Source organism: Maniola jurtina, chromosome 3 (genome assembly GCF_905333055.1).
Source record: "Maniola jurtina chromosome 3, ilManJurt1.1, whole genome shotgun sequence".
In the NCBI taxonomy this organism is placed as follows: Eukaryota; Metazoa; Arthropoda; class Insecta; order Lepidoptera; family Nymphalidae; genus Maniola; species Maniola jurtina.
The window spans coordinates 4993130-5016851 of record NC_060031.1 but is presented as its reverse complement, the minus strand read 5'-3'; the positions used below and the strand labels follow the sequence as shown (position 1 = coordinate 5016851).

The 23722-nt window shown below is 41.7% G+C and overlaps 2 protein-coding genes and 1 long non-coding RNA gene across 3 annotated transcripts in view; 1 reads left to right on the top strand and 2 right to left on the bottom strand.

The window, feature by feature from the left end:
* LOC123878802 (protein Tob1) overlaps nucleotides 1–23722 on the bottom strand; it is a 67676-nt gene that overhangs the window by 12719 nt on the left and 31235 nt on the right. The gene's annotated exons all lie outside the window — the stretch shown is intronic.
* LOC123878987 (mucin-5AC-like) lies at nucleotides 11431–13125 on the bottom strand. Its single transcript, XM_045926444.1, has one exon. The coding sequence runs from the start codon at nucleotides 13123–13125 to the stop codon at nucleotides 11431–11433; it is 1695 nt and encodes a 564-aa protein (XP_045782400.1).
* LOC123878809 lies at nucleotides 13250–21292 on the top strand. Its single transcript, XR_006798885.1, has 3 exons — nucleotides 13250–13259; nucleotides 13625–13631; nucleotides 21159–21292. It is a non-coding gene; the product is annotated as an uncharacterized LOC123878809 (long non-coding RNA).

Genomic DNA, 23722 nt, shown 5'->3' with positions numbered 1-23722 from the left:
GGGATACAAGAACCTTGTACCTTTCCTCAAAATTGGTTGATCAGGTAGGCTGTAAAAAGCTAGCGGACAGACAAACAGATACACTTTATTCTGACATACAGCTTAAACTCAATGTCCTGATTCTGCATATTTGTAAGTTACTAAGCATAAACATTTAAAAATTTATAACACCCCTGACAAGTGAAGGTTACAAGTAACTAGAAAAGAGCTGATAAGTTTCAATTGGCTGAACCGATTTTCTTGGATTAAGTATAGCTAAGAACACTCAATCAAGCCCACCTTTCAAACAAAAAAAAAAAACTAAATTAAAATCGGTTCATTAGTTTAAGAGCTACGATGCCACAGATAGATACCTTAAACTTATAACACCCCTCTTTTTGGTTCGGGGTTAAAAAAATTAAGAGATTATGTTAACTTTATCACTTAATTATTTATTAAAGTGTTATATAAGGTTGCCTTTCTATAATAATAATAATAATAATAATAATCTTTATTGTTTCCCCATAAAAAATTACAACAAGAAATTAGGTTAAGCCACTGATGCCTAAAATAAGTTGTACACTTGTGTTATAGGCATCAGGGCTCTCCCCTTACAGAATTGAAAATTATGTTATGTGTATTAGGTGGAGTTTAATATATACCTACATATATACATACTAGATGACCTCTCTCGGAAATAGACTAATATACTACCTATAATGTATGTCTGCTATCTGTGTGTGTATGTGTGTATATGAGAGAGGGTGTGTAAGATACAATAGTGTGAAAAGTTTCGAGGGTATTTAGATGAAATCTATAACTTCAGTTTGTATAAGTTATTTAAAAGTGGTAAGTAAATTTTCGGTGTCTTCATAAGATAATTTATGTAAGTATGAAATTAGTGTTTTTTTGCAATTAGTTCTATTTAGTGGGTAGATATGTGTCAATGCATTAACTTTATTATATATATGAGGCCCCTGGAAGCAGTAAAATTTTTCAATGAAAGCTGTTTTTAATTTATGTGGTATGCTTGCTACTTTATGTATTCTACGATTGTTTAGATGAGAAGCGTCATATGTTAGTTCACTATGCTGTTTCAATAATATACTCAATATGAACAACTTTCTTACTGAAAGAACTTCACAATCTTTATAAAGCAAAAATGTTGGGTACCGAAACGGGCGAAAAGTGGACACCTTTAAAATTGTGCGTTGACCAACTTCAGCTTTCATTAAGATTGTTTTAGACGCTCCTCCCCAAGACGATATACAGTATGTAATTACAGATTGGCACAAGGCTAAATATATAGATTTTAATATTTTAGGTTCAACTACATGCCTAAGATTTTTGAAAATGTAGATCATTTTATTCAGTCTACTCCTTAGTATATTGATATGTTGCTTAAAATTTAAGTGACAGTCTAGGGTCACACCCAAATATTTTATATGCTGAACTTTTTCCAATGTTGGACAACTGCAAGGGAAAATATTAGAATGAGAGCATGAGTGAGCTACTATATGGAGATTATCGGGGAAGTTAACAGTTTGACGTATTGAAAAGGTGATATATTTGGTTTTATTAATGTTTAGGGACAGAATGTTATCATGAAGCCATTTAGTAACAGTGTCAAAACCCTCTTGCGCTGCCTCAAACACCTCCTTCCAAGAGTCCGCAGCAAAGACAAGTGCAGTGTCATCCGCATACGAAACAATTTGCCCCTGTCTCAGTTGCAAGCGAGTAAGGTAATCAATGTAGATAAGAAAAAGAGTAGGTCCCAATATGCTGCCTTGAGGCACCCCATGCGTAACCATCAGGTCAGTACTTGTGTAGGACTCCACTCTAACACATTGTACTCTATCTGCTAGGTAATCTTTAAATAGTTTCAGCTGAAGACCTCTGATACCGATGCATTCAAGCTTATCAAGTAAGACTGGGATGGATACGGTATCAAAGGCCTTAGCCAAGTCTAAAAAGATACATATGCATTTTTTACCCTGATCGAGACTGTTAGCTATATAGTTTGTTAAGGTATGTACTGCATCATCCGTTGATTTACCGTGTCTAAAGCCAAATTGATTTTGAGATAAGAGATTATTATTTTCTAAAAATTGCACCAATCTTGTATTTATTATTTTTTCCAAAATTTTAGATAATGATGGCAAAATAGAGATTGGTCGATAGTTGCTAATGTTATTTTTGTCCGCATTTTTAAAAATTGGTCGAACCTCAGACTTTTTTAGGGCTTTTGGAAAAATGCCTTTCTGCAGGCAGCAATTGAAGATGTGAGTTATTGTAGGAATTAAATGATTCTTACAATTTTTAAGTAACTTATTATTGATTCCATCCCATCCTACTGTACATTCATTTTTTAGATTTTTAATAATATTATTTATTTCCGCTTCGTCCGTATCTAGTAGCACAAAAGATTTTAATTTATTTCGGGATGCTCGATCCAATCTGGATGCATTATCACTCACACAATCAAAACCTTCAGCTAATTTTCTACCAACGTTAATAAAATAGTGATTAATATGTTCAACCGATAACTGTGGGGAGTCTTTAAGCGTTAGTAATTCTTTATTATACCCTGTTTGCTTTGGGGAATTTATCATATTTTTAAGGACATTCCATAGCTTTTTATTGTCATTTTTGGCCATATTCACCTGTTCTTTCTCATAATTTCTTTTAATTTTTTTCAAAAGAGAATTACAGAAATTTCTGTAACGTTTATAAATAAGACTTATTTTTTCGTTTTCTGGAGAGCACTTGGCTTTCTTGTGCAGTTTATCTCTATGTCTTATGCATCTAAGAAGTCCAGGTGTAATCCATGGTTTGATAATTTTTTTCCGCCTTGACAATGTGACTATTTGAGTATTGTTATTAATAGCAGTGCTCAATGTATTTATTAGGTGATTTAAAGCAGAATTTGGGTCCGGATCGTTTAACAGTGGAGTTAAATCAAACTATTTAACTATTGAACTATGTTCTATTGAACTATTATACATAGATTAAATGTTTTATTGCCACTTTAAACACAAGTCCTAGCTTTTAATTTTGTAGAACCAAACTGTATGGTATATTACAAGATTAAGTCTATGTAATGTTGTAATCTTAACACCAAAGCTGCCTAAAAAAATGTTGGAATTTTGATAGCCAAAGCTGTCTAACAAATATACTAAATAATCAGTGATGGGCTATGGCTCAATAGTTTTTGAACCCATTTTATGCTAGGTACCTAATAGACTAGTTATTTAAGTAGGTACAAAATAATAATGAAGTTATGATTTCACTATAAGCGACTAGATACTCTTGAAACCTGATCACTTGCTTGCCTTATTCAAATCAAGAGATTGGTATGTAGATAGTTATATCTCTAGTCTTTTCTAGTTACTGTAACCTTCACTTGTCGGGGGTGTTATAAATTTTTAATTTACACTTGTGATTTCACTATAGGTTAGGTCACTTCCCTTAATCAAATCAAGAGATTGGTATGTAGATAGTTATATGTACCTATTAAGTACATACCAATCTAGTTATTAAGTGCTATTATTCTAAAAAAACCTATGTAGACGTGATATCAAGAGACAGTAAACGTACATATAAAGCTGACATACGATATTATTAGGTACTCATTGCATTTTATTTAAATAGTACCTACACACCTAAATACAATATATATTATAATCACTAGTTCTTGAATAACTATTTAAATGAACTTCTGTATATTAAAATCCTTTCATTCAGTTTGCTTTTATTTATTTTCACTTTAACAGACAACAGAACGGTAACTTTTTTTAATCTGACGAAAATTTGGCTTTGGATACCAGTGTTTTAGTGATTTCAGAGTGAATATAGATGAATTACCATAGACAAACATACCATAGAGTATGCGGTGGGTGTCGCTTGACTGTCACTGTCACGCTGTTAATCATCTGTCAATAGCGTCAAAAAACGAAATAATATATGCCAAATTAGACAAAATGGCAGCGTATATCTGTCCCACTTTTTTGTGAATGTGTAAGTGAGACAAAAGTTGGACCTACGTTTCCACAAGTTGGTATCGTCATGGTATCTACGTTCTGTCCAAAACTGACAGTTAGGACTAGCTCGTACTATCGATGAATACGTTAACCTTGGCAGTCAGGAGTAGTCGATACTATTAACCATGTATGCGGTGTTCAATGTTGTACTAACGGTACTGACTGCCAAGGTTAACGTATTATTTCATAGTACGAGCTAGTCCTAACTGTCCGTTTTCGACAGAACGACGATACTAACATGTGGAAACGTAGGTCCAACTTTTGTCTCACTTACACATTCACAAAAAAGTGGGACAGATATACGCTGCCATTTTGTCTAATTTGGCATATATTATTTCGTTTTTTGACGCTATTGACAGATGACTAACAGCGTGACAGTGACAGTCCAGCGACACCCACCGCACACTCTATGGTATGTTTGTCTATGGTAATTCATCTATATTCACTCTGAAATCACTAAAACACTGGTATCCAAAGCCAAATTTTCGTCAGATTAAAAAAAGTTACCGTTCTGTTGTCTGTTAAAGTCAATGGTTAAAGTGAAAATAAATAAAAGCAAACTGAATGAAAGGATTTTAATATACCTACAGAAGTTCATTTAAATAGTTATTCAAGAACTAGTGATTATAATATATATTGTATTTAGGTGTGTAGCCACTATTTAAATAAAATGCAATGAGTAATAATATCGTATGTCAGCTTTATATGTACGTTTACTCTCTTGATATCACGTCTACATAGGTTTTTTTTAGAATAATAGCACTTAGTAACTAGATTAGTATGTACTTAATAGGTACATATAACTATCTACATACCAATCTCTTGATTTGAATAAAGGAAGTGACCCAACCTATAGTGAAATCACAAGTGTAAATTAAAAATTTATAACACCCCCGACAAGTAAAGGTTACAGTAACTAGAACAATTAAATTACAAGTACATATTCCAATCAAACTATAGGTACATATAACTATCTACATACCAATCTCTTGATTTGAATTAGGCAAGCAAGTGGTCAGGTTTCAAGAGTATCTAGCCACCTATAGTGAAATCATAACTTCATTATTATTTTGTACCTACTTAAATAACTAATTATATTCAGCCAATTGAAACTTATTAGCTCTTTTCTAGTTACTTGTAACCTTCACTTGTCAGGGCTGTTATAAATTTTTAAATGTTTATGCTTAGTAACTTACAAATATGCAGAATCAGGACATTGAGTTTAAGCTGTATGTCAGAATAAAGTGTATCTGTTTGTCTGTCTGCTAGCTTTTTACAGCCCACCTGTTCAACCAATTTTGACGAAAGGTACAAAGTTCTTGTATCGCGGAGATGGACATTGCTGATGTTTTATTACAGAAAATAAAACAGTTCCTATGGGATAAATCCGTGCAAATTAAGTTGTCATTATTATCATTTATTTGGTATGGAGTATTTGGTGTCATACTGGACTACATAGACTAGGTATCCTGGAAATCAAAGAGTTAGCACTGGATTTTTAAAACTTAAAAGGGCATCATGTAGTTATTAAATATTATAAATAACACTAAGACTACTAACTATCTTAGTAGATAAATAGTAAAATAAGAAGAATATTACCTAATTTGTCTAATTAGCAATTTAGAAAATTAAAGATCAATAATTCCTTTTTCTGCTGAGCTTGAAAGCCTGTGGATTAGTGCCTAATCCACTTTGCTAGAAGACTGCATTGTGGTGTTCCTGCATTAAGACTACACTCTACAGAATAAGCTCCCATAAGCTGTCAGTGCAGTTATAACACTCCTGTATAATTTTGTAATAATATAAAAATTTAAAATTAAATAAATTGTTTTTTATAGCTAGAACCAGCAAGAAACTCGACGGTTGCTCATTTCAAAGATTTGATATACTGAATGAGTTATTGGTTAGGTTAGAGAGCTGTGGCAGGCATGCCAGTCTTCATTGTTATTTTTTTATAACCACTTCTTGAATGACTTACCCCCTTCCCCTTTTCTCCTCACCCTATCGAGGGTAAAAGTTTTACCAATATCAATTTTATCAAAATTAAAAAATTCAATAAAATAATCCATCTGGGAAGGAGAGGGATTGACTTACCCTCCCCTTCCTCTTGCCCATCCCACCCCCACTTACGTCCTATTGAGGCGGCATGTTTCAAAATATTGAGCCATACAAATAAACAAAATTTAAGTCTGTATGTTACTGTAGTAATCGTTAAGCTATAAGTAATCAATTTGGTGTGCTAATCTTTGAACTGACAGAACCAATTTAGATGAGACTTTCACAAGCAGTTGGGACTTGGGGTGAGACGCAATCTTTAAACTAGAATGACAGGTTCTAAATCTAGTGCTGTCCTTTTCCGTAGTGCAGGGAGCATTGAAACCTGTCGCTTTAATTTAGTTTTGAACATAGATTTCAGGCTATCCAGGCAGGCAAATTCCAGGATACCTTTTAACTATGCAAATGGTTACTTATCTAAACCCTAAGAACTTTTATTTTTAAAATGAAATAAAACAAATTAAAACAATAAAGATTTAATGACTATTACTTAAAGATCTATACCTCACACCTGAAATAATATTAATACCTAGATACTTTTAGATACCTAGGTATTAGGTACCAATAGGTGCATAAATAAGTAGGTACCATACACCTGTATAATTAAATTACATAAGATGTATTTAAGCACCTACATCATAAACAGTTCTTAATATATGTATAGGTATTCTACAAGATTGATGACCTCGGGTTAGTCTTGAATTGAGTTAGGTAGGTACTTGGGATCAGGGAGGCAGGCATCATAATCTGGTAATAATACTGGTGATCTGCAACCTGAAATAAAAAATTGATTCAGAAAATATTTAATATAAGCTAGGTACATAAAATTACATAGGGAGGTTCATTTAACACAACATTTCACTAACTTATGCTATGCTTATGCCATGTTAGGTAGGTAGGTACTTGCTTGTCTGAGTGGATGCAAGCTGGTGTGGCTCCATCATCAATGAATGCAAGGAATGGTAGGTGTTATAGGTACTGTTTGCAATTGTATAAGTATACCTATCTACTTCACCTCTGTGAGGTAATAAGTTTGAAGAACATGTACTGAGTGTTTAGGTACCTACCTAGGTGAATACTTTTAAACAACTAGATAATATTACCGTGACCCAGCTGTGCAACAAGCCAACTCACTATGGCTTTGCACAAGTACCTACCTAGGTAACTATTCTGGTGGAATTTTAATAGATTAATTTTATTTATCAGATATTATGATAGGTAGTACCTACTTTCTATAAGTGAATCCAATCATGGCAAAATGTTCCAGGTAAGTAAATGATGGTAAAAACAGCTGCAATGAAGAAATTTAAATAGAATAGAACTAAATATTCTGATAAAGAGACAAGTAGGTACTAATGAATCTATCACTCAGGAATTGAAAAAACAGAGTAACACCTAAGTACCTACCTGCTTATACTTGGAGTCACATGTATTATGTACCTACTATAAGGCTTAGAATAATATTATGTAGATATAGGTAGGTAGCGTACCTACCTATTGTGCATAGACTTTCTTAACTTAGCCTCAATGGTGAGGGTGATATGGTAGGTACTCTTTGTGGTCAATCTTCTAACATTACAATTATTCTACCATTAGCATTTATCATTTAGCATTATTAAATGCATTCTGCGAGCCGATGGCTATCGCTGCACAAAATGGATCGTTCGAGATGCACTTTTATCATTTCAGTCTACGGAGTACGGACGTCTGTCGTCTAGGTAGGTACTTCTAAATGTAGGGTTTTTCAAAGAGGTTCACCACACCCAGCCTTGAGGCTTCCTGTGCCCTCATCCAGTCAATGACACGGTATCCCACACTACACTTAGGTAGGTTCCTGAGGTACGCTGTGCTTGTACCCAATCTCCGCCCAATACGACAGGCATGGATTGTTCATTGCCACTTCAACTTGCTGGTGGTTTTGGCTATGTTAGAACCTTTCTTTGACGGATGCACTATGTACATCACAAATAACGCCGCTGAGTCAAATTTAGTTACACAACCACGACGGTTAGCTTTCACAGTCTGCTTGATCATTTTCCTCGCCTCCCGTGCGCAAATTAAGGCCCAGGGACTTATAAAATTTCATCATTTTGTTTATTTATCACTGCTCTCAAGCTTCTCTCACTGAGTATTTTTTGGTGAGTTACAATTCGACCACCGACTCGTAAACTTACGCGAAAATGACGTCATTTACTAGTTTTAGCGTGTCAAATTGGTGTCAAACGATGAACTCGTGGTTCGGATTTGCTGGTATTGATGTGGTATTGGTATTCGTGTCGACGAAAACGGCTGCCATTCTCGATGGTGACGTATTAATGTGGTATTTGGTATGGTAAAGTAAAAGATATACTCGCAGTAGTGCGGGTCTTCTCCGTTTGGTCGGAACGGCCAAGCGGGGGTACGGGCCTCGAGGCATGGCCTCCTTACCCGGGTGAGGCGCAGGGCAACATTGTACCCTGGTGGTGATCTTTTAGCCGGGATTTCACCGGCTAGGGCCTGCCATCTTGGCTTACGGCCCTAGTGGGCTTCTTTGTATATCCGGTGTTGTTAGTCCGGGATTGGTCTCCGCGCGACGGCGGCTAGAGTTCGCTGTCGAGCGCGGAGACGGGGTCATATCCGGTAGATCTTGCGTCGTCGTAGTCGTCGTCGCTTAGGTCGGCTGCGTGCCGCGCCGGGGATGGCGATCGCAGGAGCTCACGAGGTAGTTGACGTCCGGTCGGCGGTCGAGGGATAAGTGGAGCGATGCCGTGGAGGTGTTCGTACGGTCCGTTGTCCGCGCGCGCGAACATGCGCCGCGCGAGTGTGCGGACGTACTCCTCCACGGTGGGCGTCTTGAGGTCGCGATGGATGACGTCATTCCTCACGTACCTCGGAGCTTCCACGATTAGGCGCAGGCACTTGTTTTGCTGGACCTGTAGGCGGCGTCTCTGGTACTCCGAACAGAGCGAGTACCAGGCTGGGGCCGCGTACGTCAACCTTGAGCGGACATAGGCTCCGTAGATTCGGAGCTTGGTCTTCAGTGAGAGGCTTGAGGCGAGGACCTGGCGCAGCATCGACGTAGCTGCACATGCCTGGTTAACGGCGTGGTTCACCATGGGAACCATGTGCAGGTTGGCGTCGATGTGACAACCCAAGTAGCGCACCGAAGTCTGCCACTCTATGTCCTGCCCTCGAAGACGGAGTTGACGGTAGGGTTGCCGAGCACCGAACAGGATGGCGGCCGTCTTCCCCACGTTGACGGCCATTCTCCATTTATCCAGCCACTCCGGCAGCAGGTCCAACAAACGTTGAAGTCTGTTGATAGCGACGATCTGGTGGTACGACGACGCAAGATACGCGCTGTCGTCGGCGTAGAGCGATAACAGCACGTCTTCCTCCCCCTCGCGCAGATGTTCGGCGAGGGTAGGGATGTCATCCGTGTACACCGCGTATTGACACGGGGACAGGCAGCTGCCCTGCGGTACTCCTGCCCGTATTGGGCGCGGCTGGGAGTCCGCGCCTTCTACGGATACTCGGAAGGACCTGCCCTCCAGGAACGATGCTACCAGCCGCACGATCGCGGGTGGTAGGTTGGTCGAGAGGAGCTTCGCCAGGAGGCCGGCATGCCACACACGGTCGAAGGCCTTCTCGATGTCGAGGAAGACTCCGACGGTGCAGTATCCTCTGTTCTTCTCACTGGCGATGAAGTTTAGTCCTCTCGCTAGCTGGAGTGTCGTGGAGTGGTCTCTGCGAAAGCCGAACTGTTCGGCCCGCGGGCGTAGGTGCGGGGCGAGCCTTCGCAGTAACAGACGCTCGAACAGCTTAGCGATGTGCGGCAGGAGGGTGATTGGTCGATAGCTTCCTGGAAGTCGCCGGTCCTTTCCTGGTTTGGGGATGGTGATCACCTTCCCCAGCTTCCATGAGTCCGGGAAGTGGGCGGTGCGGAGTATACCGTTAAAGAGTCTTGTCAGCGCGACAAGGCCTCTCCTAGGCAGCTGCTGTATTGCGGCGATCGGGATCCCGTCGTAGCCTGGCGCCTTCCGTTTGGGGAGTCGGAAGACGGCCTTCCTCAGCTCTAACGGTGAGATAAAATCATCTCCCCGGAGCGGAGGAGTCTGGGCCGACAAGAAGCCCTCTATTTGGTGTTGGATCGCCGCGTGGTGACTATAGACAGTGTCGTCGTTGGCCGGTGGGTTGAGGGTAAATTGACCCTCCATATACTCCGCCATGATCTCTGCGCGGTCTTTGGCGGAGTATCTTCGCCTACCCTGACTGTCTAGTAGAGGGTAGACGGGTGAGTCAGAGCCGGTCAGTGTCTTGCACAGGTGGTACAACGTGGTTTCAGACTCGGCTGCCGCATCGATGGTCTTCTCCCAGTCATCATCTTCGCGGGCGCCGAGTGCTTGTGACACTTCCTGTGCAAGGCGGTTGAGGTCACGCTTTACTCTCGGACAGCGAGTGCGCGCCCAAAGCTTGCGAAGGGCGCGCTTTTTCTCGAGCTTATCCCGGAGCGAGCTTGGTAGCAGGTCCCGTCTTCGAGCGTGAGGCCTTATAGTAGTGGCCTCGCTCTTGGCCTGTTGTATGGCTGATGTGATGGCACATGCGGCCCGGTCGACATCAGCTGGGGTTGAGATGGGGCCCGCGAGCTCCAGCTCCGACAGCGCGATTGCGTACTTCTCCCAGTTCGTTTTTGTACTGGGAGGCCGCGGGATGGTGAAGTCGCGCTGGAGGTTTAGCGTGACCAGTATGGGCAGGTGTTCAGTGTTGAGGTCGTACAGAGGCTCAACACTGATAGGATGGTCAATTCGGTGATGCAGAACGATGTCCAACACGTCTGGGTGGTAGCGAGGGCTTGTCGGTATATTGGTCGGCGCGCCCGGCCCCAATACACCGTAATTGTGGCACTCGCTGTCCTCGAGTAGCATCCTTCCGGCCGTGGAGTTGACACGCGAGCCCCAGGCTTGGTGCTTCGCGTTTAAGTCCCCCACGACTAGTGTAGGAACCTGCGACTCGAGGAGGGTGTGGACATCCGTTCTGCAGAAAGTCTCGTTCGGTGGTCGGTAGGCGGCATAGATGTTGAGCTCCTTTTCGCCAGCTTGAACACGCACTCCTTGTGTGCGCAGAGATCTGTAAGGTGCGTGTTCTAGTTCTTCGTGTACTAGGTCCCTCCGCACCAGAGCTGCAGTTCCTCTGTATGCGAATCCCCGGGGGGAGACCTCGTCGCGCCGGTACACGAAGAAGTTCGGTATTCGGAGCTCCACATTATTCGCGAGTTTTGTTTCGCCCAGGAGGATAACGTGTACATCCTGCGACTGGGCGAGTGTTGTAAGCTCGCGAATGTGCCCTCTGATGCCGCCTGGGTTCCAATATAAAATCCTTAATAGGAATGGAGTCGAGCGAGTACAGCCATTCCTGCTGTTATTGCCGGGATGACGCCTTGTCCCTGCAGATAAGTTGTTAGCCCGGTCATGATGGCCTCCATTACAACCCGGACTATGGCCATGAGGTCCGGGTTGGTCTGCTCTTCCCCCTGGGTCTGTTGTGAAGCCATTGGGGCGGCGGACGGAGCTTGAGTGGACTGGCGAACAAAACGTGGAGTTGATGTTGGCGGCACGGTGGGTGGTTGGCTGAATCTCGGAGCAAAGCGTTGGGCACGTCTTTGCTCAGAGTTTTCCACAGGCGGCTCATTTCCTGTTTCGACGTTTGGCACTGCGGTTCTTTGTGTTGGTGGCATCTGTGTTGTCTGTGTTGGCCCGGCACTAGGTGGCTCTGTATTGGCAGTCACTACTCTCGTCTGCCTCGGTTGAGGCGTCGAGGCGGCCGTGGGTTCAGTGCGTCGTGGGCGAGGAATGCGATTCCTTTTTCGCTTTCTTCTGCCCTGTACTGGTTGACCTCTTTCCGTCGGGGGATTGGCCGCTGCCACCAAAGTTGTTGGATGTGCGGCGCTCTGGGCTGTGGTTCTCGCAGTGCTGGTAGTTGGAGGCGCAGCAGTAGAGGCCGACGGCGCAGTTGTCGTGGGCGGAACTGTTGCTGAGGTCGGTGGGGGAGCGGTGGTAGGGGCCGTTGTAGTCCCACGTTTCTGTTGTTGACGTCCAGCAGATGCACGCGGGGGAGGCGGTGGTATGGCTATGCCTCTCCTCCTTGCTTCGCGCTTATAAAAGCTGCATCTGCGGTCGTTGGCGGCGTGGTTTTGTCCGCAGTTTGCGCAGGTAGGCGGTTCTTCTCGGGATCTTGTGCAGTCCCGGACTGAGTGTGGACCGGCGCAACGAACGCACCGGAAGGGTCGGTGGCAATTCACAGAATTGTGAGAAAATAATTGGCATCGGTGGCATTGCGGGGGCTTGCTTCCCCCTCGCCAAGCCTCTACTGTGACTTGCGGCATGTTGAGCAATTCAGTTGTAGCGAATAATTCTCGCAATTCCTCTTGCGACATGTGCGCCAGCCGCACATAGTAGGTGCAGCCGTGCTTGCCTCGGGGTGGTGGAAGGGCTCTCGCTGCTTCGGCTGGGAAGCCGAGCGCGCCTAGCGCGGCGACAACTTCTTCCGTCGGAGTCTCTAGTGGTAGTCCGCGGATGGCTACCTTTGTCGGGATTTCGGAGGCCGGGCTGTAGCAGTACCATGATATGGCACTGTCTTGAGCAGCCGCCTCTGTGAGATAGCGCTGCACAGCCCGGAACTCTTCCGCAGACTTAGGCAGGAAGCGCATCCCGCGCCCAAGTGGCCTTGCGTTGGGTGCGTGCCCCAAGATCCTGCGTAGCGCCTCGAAATGCCTCGTCCAATTTGGGAGACACTCCACGACTAACGGTGGATAGGAGGAACGTGGCGCAGGTTGCGACGGGCCCGTGGCGGTGGCCGGTGCGGTGGTCGGTGGTTCGCGCTGCGGTGCGGTCGGTGCGGCGGGACGCGGTGTGGGAGGTGCCGCGGCGGCCGCAGCATAAGATGTGCTGGGCTGCGGCGACATCATCGGCTCGTCGTGGTTCGTCGGTGAAGCGAGTCCGGCGTAGCTAGTCGAGTCTTTCGGCCAGCTAGCAGACTCGAGCGACTGCGCCGAGTGCGAGTGAGATGCATGCATCGCTGCCTCCGCGGAGTGCGAGGAGGATCGCGAATACAGCGGCACTATAGGGTCGATGCGGTGCGCGGTAAAAGCGTCGGGGGCCTCTAGTTGCGCAAGGCACGAAGGGCTGGGTGGCGGGGGAAGCGCTTCCTGTGGTGGGGAGCGGCTGGCTGGAACTGGCGAACGCGACGAGATGGGATATGCAGGCCGTGATGCAGGCAGGGCTAAGCTGAGCTTAACCCTCTTGTCCTCTTGGTCTTCAGAGGAGCCAGAGGACGATGTGCAGGGACGAGCGCGCTTGACCAATTCGTGGCCAAGTGTGAATTTCCCTCCACGACTTTCGCTTTCCTCGGACTCGGGCGAAGACGATGGCGGGATGTTGGATTGTATCACCTTCTTTGATGCCGCTACGTATGTTTTGAGCGGCTGTGAAGGTAGTGGTAGAAAGCTTCCCGGTAATGGTGGTAGGGTCGCTTGTGTCCGTTGACGTCTATCACCAGTGTCTAACGGGCCGGAGGTCGCAGGTCTGGAGCGCTCATCAACTTCTGCGCACAATGTAGACACAGCTACATCTGCTGCGAAGGCATCGTCGGCTTCCGTGCGGACCTCTGGTGTCAGGGAGGCAGCTGTTGACAGCGGAGCAGTGACCGATGGGTCAGCAGTGTCGTGCCGACCAATCGACCGGGGAATTCCAGTCCGAGCTAGCCTTCTCCTGCTTCGTTGGTCTAACGGCGGTGGATCGCTTTTTTCCGACATGATAACTCGGTCGTAATATGTGGTTGTATTGTAGAAGTGCTACCCTAGTTGTAAGTGCGGTAGGTGTGTTATTCTCTCGGCGCGTGCAACCCTAGCCAGGTGAGACCCAGGTGGGAGGCCTAGCACGAGGCGCCCGCGAGGGAGAACAACAATATGAATGAGTACCGCACTCACAGGCAATGATAGGGTAATGGCAGCTTATTGTTAGATTCTGTAGGGTTTTTACAATTAAAAACATACAGAAATTCCGCGCGTCACTTAGCAGGCGGGTAAGCGGCTCGCGCGCCGCGCTAGTGCCCGGGCGCTTCCTCAAGCCACGACGTTCGCGCCGTAGCGAGTACAACAGTCAGCGGGCGAGGCGCGGGGCGCGGGGGGAACGTAAACCGGCACAGAGACGCGATATGAGCTCGACACGACCGCTCGCATTTGCTCGATCAACTTTAGTTCGTAATGTTTCCGCCTGTGTCGCTGGCTGTAGATGTATGAAAAAACTCGTTTTCGAGTTTAGTATTTTAAAAACTGTGAAATCTTATACTAGCCATACTGAGTCCCTTTGAAAAAGGTCCCGGATGGGTTGGATACTAGTCGGGCTTACGTCGATTACCCTTGTAACCACAACCACACAGCCAGGCTGTGTTTAAGTTAGAAAAGAAAATAGAATACTAATAATTATTATGTCTAAAATAAGCGCCATTCGTTGAAATATTATGTTATCTAAGGGTTGAAGTATATATGTAGGTACCTAGGTCTAAGTTAGGTACACGGAAAATGTCTTAAACCGGCTAAAATAAACGAAATATCCTAATATTACGGATCACCCGGCCTGTCTAATGATTTTGATTTTAGATAAGGGTCTAACAGGAGGGTTCAGTTATAAAGTGGACCTCAAAATCTCTGCTAAGCTCTGCTAAGTTACGCTTGTTACGGGAGAAGGAGCAGCGATCTTAGTTAAATTTTACCTCGGAAAGTTTCGAAATTTGCAAGTTACCTATGTACCTACTGTTTAGTGAAATTCCGTGCAATATAAAATTAAATTGTGTAACTTCTTAAGGTATGTTATGTGTACATTACTTCAATACTGGCCCGCGGCTTTGCTCGGCGAAATTATAAATCCTTTTCATTCCCTATCCCATGGTCATTTCAAAAATCCGGTCATATTCAGGTGCAGGAAATGATCGTATTCAACCATGATAGCATTAGTGCTTGGATATACAATATTAATCTAATATTATTTTATCAGATAAACTTATTTTTGGTTAGATTGTCGGGAAAATAGAATATAGGTAGGTACATTGTGAAGGGCAATGACGCACTGCATCCGATCCGAATCTGTGAAAATACGTTCCGAAATAGTCATGGAACTATTCGTATGGTAGCTTACGCACTAGCTCCGACTTCCATCATCAGAGTTCCGTCATCCGTGAGAATATCTCGGATGTACCCCGGATTCAAATCGGACATAATGACGTAGATATTATGTCAAAGATGTCCACTGAGTAGCTTGGATTTGGATCAGAGATCAGATTAGTGCGTAAGCAATATCCGAGTTCGGTCGAGTTTTTATATCCGTATTTTCACGGACTCCGATCGGATGAGTGCGTAACCACTCTAAAATTTATGCCTGCCCATATTTTTTTTCTAATTAGTCATTAAAGTGTGCATAATAAATCGGTCAAGTGTGAGTGGCACACGAAGGATTCCGTACCATCATTTTTTTTATTTTCAACACAGCCATTTTGAATTTTATTATTTGTTGATAAAGCGGCAATAAAAATACACATTCTGTGAAAATTGCAACTATTACGATTCGAGAGATACAGCACGCTGACCGACAGACGGACAATAGAGGCTTAGTAATAGGACCCCGTTGGCACTCTTCGGGAACGGGACCCTAAAAATTAGTAGGTATTATTTACTAACTATAGAAAAACCTAGTACCTAGAGGTACTACCATAAATCGTATCAAACGGCGGTTGTTGCGTGATGTCGCGTTATTACGTGTGAACGCAAATATTAGCTATCTAGTTTTATTTATTACCCACATGGCACATTTCATGATAGCGAATTCGGATTTACTATAAATATATTATTATGGTTATTTCAGAATACTGGTAGTTTCGTTATTTTCGTAATAGAAAATATGCCTTCTATATTTGGACGTCTTAGATTTTATTCATTTTGTTTTTGTTTTTGTTTTGCACAGCTTTGTGCTGATTATTTTCGTATCTACTTGATATTATGATATGCTGCTAATTAATTTCGTACTAATATTAACTAATATTTATATAGGTATTTAGTTTAATTTGTACCTATTGCTCACAATAAAAATTAGTTTTTATTCAATTAATCAAGTTGAATGCAATTTCACCTGGTGGTAAGAGATGATGCAGACTAAGGTGATAGCGGGCTATTTTGGAAGGGGTAGTTTTATTAAACACATACCTCAGTGAATAGGCACCTTCTAGGTAACCGTGTCCCATCTTAGACCACATCATCACTTTCCATCAGGTGTGATTGTGGTCAAGCGCTTACCTATAGTGAATTAAAAAAAAAATCTATACGGCATCGTACCGGATCGCTGAATCGCTTGGCGGCACGGCTTTGCCGGTAGGGTGGTAACTAGACACGGCCGTAGCCTGCTACCTGACCAGACCAGTGACAATTCAACAAAATATAAATTTCAGAACTGCTTCTGCCGGAAAACGAACCTGGCACCGCTGCACCAGAGAGGTCTTCAAAAACGATTTTGCCTTATGTTATTTTGTATTGATATGATTAAAGATTATTCGGGCTGCTTTGGTACAGATTTGTCAGGGTCTATATCTATTAAATAACTAAATAAATACTTGTAATGATTTAAGGCCGATTCACATCAATTGCGTACAAGTGACACGTGCGTAGTGACGCGCGTAAACTCCTAACACACCGGGTTACCCATACGTCCACGCTTTACACAAGCGGTGTGCCATGTTTCATACAGTTCCATACATTACAACGCGCTACGTCTACGCTTACGTGACTCTTACGCAGCCTGTGTGAACGAGCTATTAGTATTTTTCAAACCCGCATTGTATAGCGTGCAAAAAAGACGCGGCATTGACTTTGAGTCACCTATTTACGAAACATTCGTTGACCTCTAGCATCAGACAGATGTTTTATTTGCAACTTTTCCAAAATACAGGATTTAAAAAAAATGGCATCTTATCAGTGACCAGTAGATCAATACTATCACTTGTCTACGTTTTTGCTAGCGTTCTGGTTACACCCTGTACTATAGGAACTTGGTTTCAAGGGGGCTTTTAGTCTAGGTATATTTTCGTCCAAGCTATTGTATTTGTAGATCAACGAAGACTTATGTTGGTAAGGTATGGGTAAAATCAATACATGGACATAACTAAGCCATTAGGCTGGAAGCAAATACCTACCTATATTGGGCACGTAATTAATAGTAAGTTAAATCTATCGACCTTGATATAGCATCAAGGTCGATAGATTTAACTTAGGTCGGTATACGTGTAGGATTATATTATTGACTGTAATTTAAGACATACGCTGAACTGGTTCGTGTGGGATTAAGTTTATTTATTTATTTTGTAACAGCTAAAACATTTAAACATACAAAGGACATCCACAAAGATTAGGTATCTACTTGTCTCTTCAAGAGATTTCTAATGTGGGAACAAAAAGCTTAAAAAATGAGAGGTAGGCAGGTTTTTGGATGTTACTGCAGTAAAAAAAATTAATATCCACTAAAATAAAAAGGAACCCGACTAAAGTGTTAAAGAGTGTCTCAGTAATTTCAAATGATATATTTCAAGCTTGCATGATTTTATTTTTACGTAGGTCTCGTGTAGAGACTTGGGGATCGCAATTTATTGCGAAAGCAATTAAGTAATACATCAAAAACAACAATAGGTATGTAATAAAGCCATGGAAATCGTAAGAAGATGTAATAAAGTCATGAAAATCATAATAATCCTAGTAATATAGGTACAGTAATTTTTTTTCGGAGTAAACAAACATATTTTCCGTAGGCCCGTAAAAGATTCATGAAAATTCATAGAAACAAGTCTATATCTAAGAAAAACATGCCATAAACCATTTTTCATGAATATAATAATCTAGCCAATACGCCCGACTTTTCTCGGGTGGATTTTTGAATCTTTCCTTTCGTAACCTAAGACCCTAACTACAAAATTTCAAGTTTTTAAAATCAAACTGGCACAGCATATAAGCTTTTTGCTATTTAATGATGAGTTACCTTTCTTAGTGGTGAGTGATTATTATTTGGAAAGAATCTGGCAGTTCTTTAAACCCATATCCCTTAAATCGGTTTCAACGCACATTCGTAACGGAATGTTAAAAAAATCGCTTGGCGGCTTCATCATTGCCGGTGAGATGAACTCCTCACGGATGAACCGTGTCAGTCAGTTAGTTTCTTCTTTTTTATTAGAAGAACATAAATAGATAAGAACATAATAGTTTTTTTAAGTATGGGTTGCCTGGAAGAGATCACTATAGTGATAAGGTTGCCCTTTTTATTTGTAAATCTATCCTGTATCTATTCTTCTGTATTGTATTCTTTGTTATAGTTTTAAGCAATAAAGTGGTTTAAATAAATAAAAATAAAATACGTTTCACCCATAATATGAATGTATTATTCAGTCTCCACTTAATATTTAAGATCTTTGGAGTCTCCAAGTTTACGACATCTGTAGTTCTCTAGTGCCTAGAGACAGAAGAATATTGCGAGAAAAACACAATTCGAATAAATTGTGTCATAAAACTGTACAAGTTCTGACATCGCAGACGTTTTTACAGCATCCAACTCATCTCGGCATCGATTCACGAGAACGAAACCGAGCGTTGGGGGCGTGCGGCCTTAAGGCTGTTTTTCCACCAGAGATGTGCTATGCTATTTAGCTTTGGATGTATGTGATTTCCACCAATCATTTTCATTGCTCCACATAGCTTAGCATTAGTTGAAACGGGTTTAACAAAAGCTGTTTTTTAAATGAAGTGGTCCATTCTATGGATGAGAGCTATAACAGATGGGGAGCTACGGATGCGATATAGTCACGTGCTATCTTCGATATATCGTTTAGCTCGCATCTTCATAGCACAGCTTGCCCGCTTCGGTAGGTACACCGCTTAGCATAAGTGGACGGTCACATAGTTTCGTAGTTTAGCTTTGACTTCCTCACAGCATAGCTGCATAGCACATCTGTGTTGGAAAAGCAGCCTTAACTTCTGTCCTATTTATATCAGTAACCCAGTATCGATCCGTCGCCCCACTGCCCGACAACCCCCGACTCGGCACACTCAATAAAAACACTTATATCAATAGGAGCAAAGGTCAAATTTCTGCGTGCTCACCCCGCCTTCCGCCTGACTGTTGAAACGGTCGCTGCGATTTCGACTCGACTCCTATAATTAAAAGTATATTATTGTCTAGGTCTATTTTTCCAGGCGTTATTTGCGTATGTCTGCCGAAGATGAATATTTAAATAATGGTTCTGTTTCGTGATTTTATTGCATAAGGGTGGCTGTTTTTTCACAATTTGGACAAATATTTATAGAAGGATATTTTGATTACAATTAAATAACCTTGGAGTCAATAAAGAATTAATAACTATTAAAAGCGGGATGAATATAATATCTATTCCTTTCATAATATAAGTAGGTACCAGATAATAAAAGCGACTTCATTCGCGTAGATTTAGGTTTTAAAAATCCTGTGTGAACTGTTCGATTTTTCGAGATAAAAAGCAGCCTTTGTTTGTTTCCAAGGGTACCAGCTGCTCTTTCTGTACTCGTCAAAATCGGTTACACAGGTGAACCTTTAAATATCCCGTGGGAGTGATTTTCCGGGATAAAAAATAGCCTATGTTCGTCCCCGGATTGTTTCTGTGCTTACCTACCTTGTCAAAATCGGTTAAATGGGTGTGAAAAGCTAGCACACAGACAGGAGAGACTTGTATTTATAATATTAGTATGGATTATGCGAGTGTCTTAATTTAATTCTATTTAATTAATTAGTTCCTTTGACAAAGACGAATAGCGAATCACAAACAAAGTAAACATTATCCGGTGGGAATCTCCAGAGAACTTTTGGGAAATGTATAACTCTTACCAAATAAAATAACACCGGAATTTGGCTTTGGGATGTGTGCAGTGGGAAGACTTCATTATGCACAAAGTACCGTAAGGCGTGTTTGTGTCAGTATTTAAATTTTTGGCAACTTCCCTTGTTCAATGATGTTGGGTTTCGCTCTTTTTATAAGTGAAAGGTCCCGCGTTTGTTACCCTACTGGGTTCATTTAGGAAAGGATGATTTCATTATTGACTCAGATCTGGTCTGTTGGAAGGTTAGTTATGGGAAAAACTGCAGAGTAGGTACAGCTGCGAAACGGTTAGGCATATTTTTGGTATGATATCGCACAGAAATCATTTAGATACTAATAGGTACCTACTATGAGTTAAACTGCTCTACACCTACTCAAACTGTCCTACACCACACTGCCCTCACTATCTTACAGTACGCGACAAGTCGAGATGGCAATCGTGGTGAGAACGCCCCGCATAACCACTTGACCCTCACACTAACCCGGTGAGGGATATGCACGGGTGAGTGGGGCGTCCCCCCGCCTCATACCCCGATTGCCATCTCGCCCTGTGGCGTACTATAGGGGATATCGTCATCAACAAGTCGACGAATAAAAAAAATCTTTGTGAGTATTTAAATTAATCTACTTATTACAGTATACTACATGTTCTTTATACATTTTACTATTAAAACAAATAGCCAGTGGTTTCTCCAAAGCTCTAGAAAGACAGAAAACAGCTATGAACACAGAATAAGTGAGCGTCCATCTTGGACTTTTATCAGAAAACGCAGTAAATAAAACAAAGTGCTAAGATAAATACTCAGAAATGTTATTTAAGTCTGAATTAAGTCATACGCCTAAGCGGGTTTCACTATATTTTAAGGATTACCGAAATCTAATGAGATGTGATCTACCTGCAGCTACAAGTTTAGTATGCATGTATAATAAAATGAACTCCGATAAAAAATAGACGCAGGTACCTACTAAAACTTATTATATACCTATATATTTCATCCATACACTGACAAAAGCGCTTCTCACAAGTGTAAGAAATACTCTTATAATTGTTATTAGGTAATAAACATTTTTTTTCTAAACACAATTTAGACAAAAACAGCTCTTTTCCAAAAGTATAATTTTATGGATTTGTTCTGGTTTAGCGTAATTACAAGTAGTTCCAGTTACTAGACTCGCGATCGCTTCTATCTTGCGCTATTCTCATACAAATGGCTTGCATTCATCTACGTTACACTAGTCCGCATCTAATGGCCTGATGTATCGTTATAGTAAAATAATCTCTACCACATCTAGAGCCGTATCTTACCGTTACACAGACGTTTCATCTCATCTTTAGTATCGCCAGGTAGGTACTGTTTACTACGATGCCATACTACATCTATTAAACATATAGTAAATAAACTAGAGGAGGCCCGCGGCTGCGCTAAGAATTTCGGGGGATTTTCGGGATAAAACGTAGCCTATGTCCTTCCCCGGGATGTACCCCAAGTCTATACCAAATTTCATTAAATCGGTTCAGCGGTTGGGCCGTGAAAACGTAGCAGATAGACAGACAGATAGACAGACACACTTTTGCATTTATAATATTAGTATGGATTCCTTACGAACCACTAAGTGACACACACAGTAACACAGTGAGAGAACCATGAGAGAACTCTCGGTTTGATCCTGCTCGATGATATGTCAAATATTAGGCAAAGGTGACGTGAAATCATATAAAAATAGGGCTACATTAGGGCTCCCTGCGTCAAGTATACTAACATTTGAAGCTTGTCAGCGTCAAATGTTAGTATAGTGATATATATTTTTTTTAAAAGAACATTAGCCATGTTAAATAACTAATATTCCCCTTTCCTCGCCAACTTAGCGTCAGGCTTGTGCTAGGAGTAGGTACGAGTTACGACAATAGTGCAACGGGCGGGGTTTGAACCGTCGACCTTTCGGTTTTCAGTCCACTCCTTTACCGATTGAGCTATTGAGGCCTGATAATGGTAGATTAACACTTCGGCCTCCTATTTGGGGATCCAGGGTTTGATTCCGCACCTCTCAATACTCATGATACTTCAACAGTGACGTAAAACAGCTAGAGGACACCTGTGTGCCTGAGAGTTCTTCATAAAGTTGTCAGCGGTGTTTGAAGTCTGCCAATCTCCACTTGGCTAGTGGAGTACCTATGGTTTAAGCTCATCCTGAGAGGAGACGCGTACCTACTCAGTAATGGGCCGGTGATATGTTGTGATGATGATGAACATTCTACGTATATGTATAGACATAAGATATCGTCTCATTTATATATTTCGTTTATTCTGCTTCAATTTTTAAGAATCTGTAGGAATTAAGGGTCTTATACACTAAACATGCTCACGAATTACCTTTGTTTAACGTATTAAACAGAAATATTTTGAGAAACAAAAAATAGTGTAGCAAATTTAAAAGGTTGATCTTCTATGAAATACAAGCAAGCCTTTCAAATATGAAACTAAATGTCTTTTAGATACACCTCTAAACAATAGTGTTTCAAGAATACTAAGCTTATAATGCTTACATTTCTTTTACGGCCCGTACATTATATTTTAAATGGTGGAAAGTAATGGCCGTTCTGTCCGGTTCGAGGGACCAGAATCGCTTTGTTTCCTGTGTTAATATTTCTGCTTAAGCCATCGCTACGGTCGTGAAAGCCGTTCCGGAGGTATCTACGTGCGATCGGTGGCGGATACCTTCCGGTCTGCGGGTCGGTTGATATAACCAATTTATAGGGCATCGCCATCTGTTAAGAGTTCATTCACAGTGGAAGGGTGTGGAGCTGCCATTTATTTGCATTTACCTGGAATTGTCCCGTAAAAGTATTACACATACAATATACATAGAAGAATTAGTTTGTGCAAGGGTTTTCTTTGTCTTAAACCAAGAAATATTGGTAAAAATTCAACAACATTTTTTTGGTCCAACCTGAGACTCAAATCCAGGAGGACTGTTGTCAAAACTGCATAACTTTGAATTGACCAAAAAGATGCCAGATTATAGGTTTTAAGTAAGTACTGACCATGTTCTGGTTTCACTTTTTAATCATTTCACATGGTAACCCTACTCCTACGTTATGTAAACCTTGTGTAAATACATGTAAATTATTGTAACGCTATTAAGACATGAAATTACTGAGAATGGGTGCCTGGTTGTAACATCATTAATGTTTAAGGGAGCGATTGTGGCAATTACCTGCCAGTATTATTGTTAGAAATGAGGGAAGAAATTATAAAGCGTGAAATGTATTATGTTATGTATATTTTGTGTAGGTATTGTAGATATATGTGTTGAATAAATAAATATATTTCACACTAGCTGATGCCCGCGACTTTGTTCGCGTGGATGTAGGTTTTTTAAAAACCCCGTAGGAACTCTTTGATTTTCCGGGATAAAAAGTAGCCTATGTGCTAATCCAGGGTATAATCTATCTCCATTCTAAATTTCAGCCCAATCCGTCCAGTAGTTTTTGCGTGAAGGAGTAACAAACATACACACACACACACACACACACACACACACATACAAACTTTCGCCTTTATAATATTAGTGTGATTTTAACTGACGCGGTGAGATGGTGATACCAAAAAAAAAATTCAGCAGAGTTTGCTGTGGTTTTCTCAGATCAGGGCAAGTTGGCATCTCTTTTAGCTTTAATTTTAATTTAATAAAAATACTACTAACTACCTACCAAGCCTGCAGTGTAAGACTTG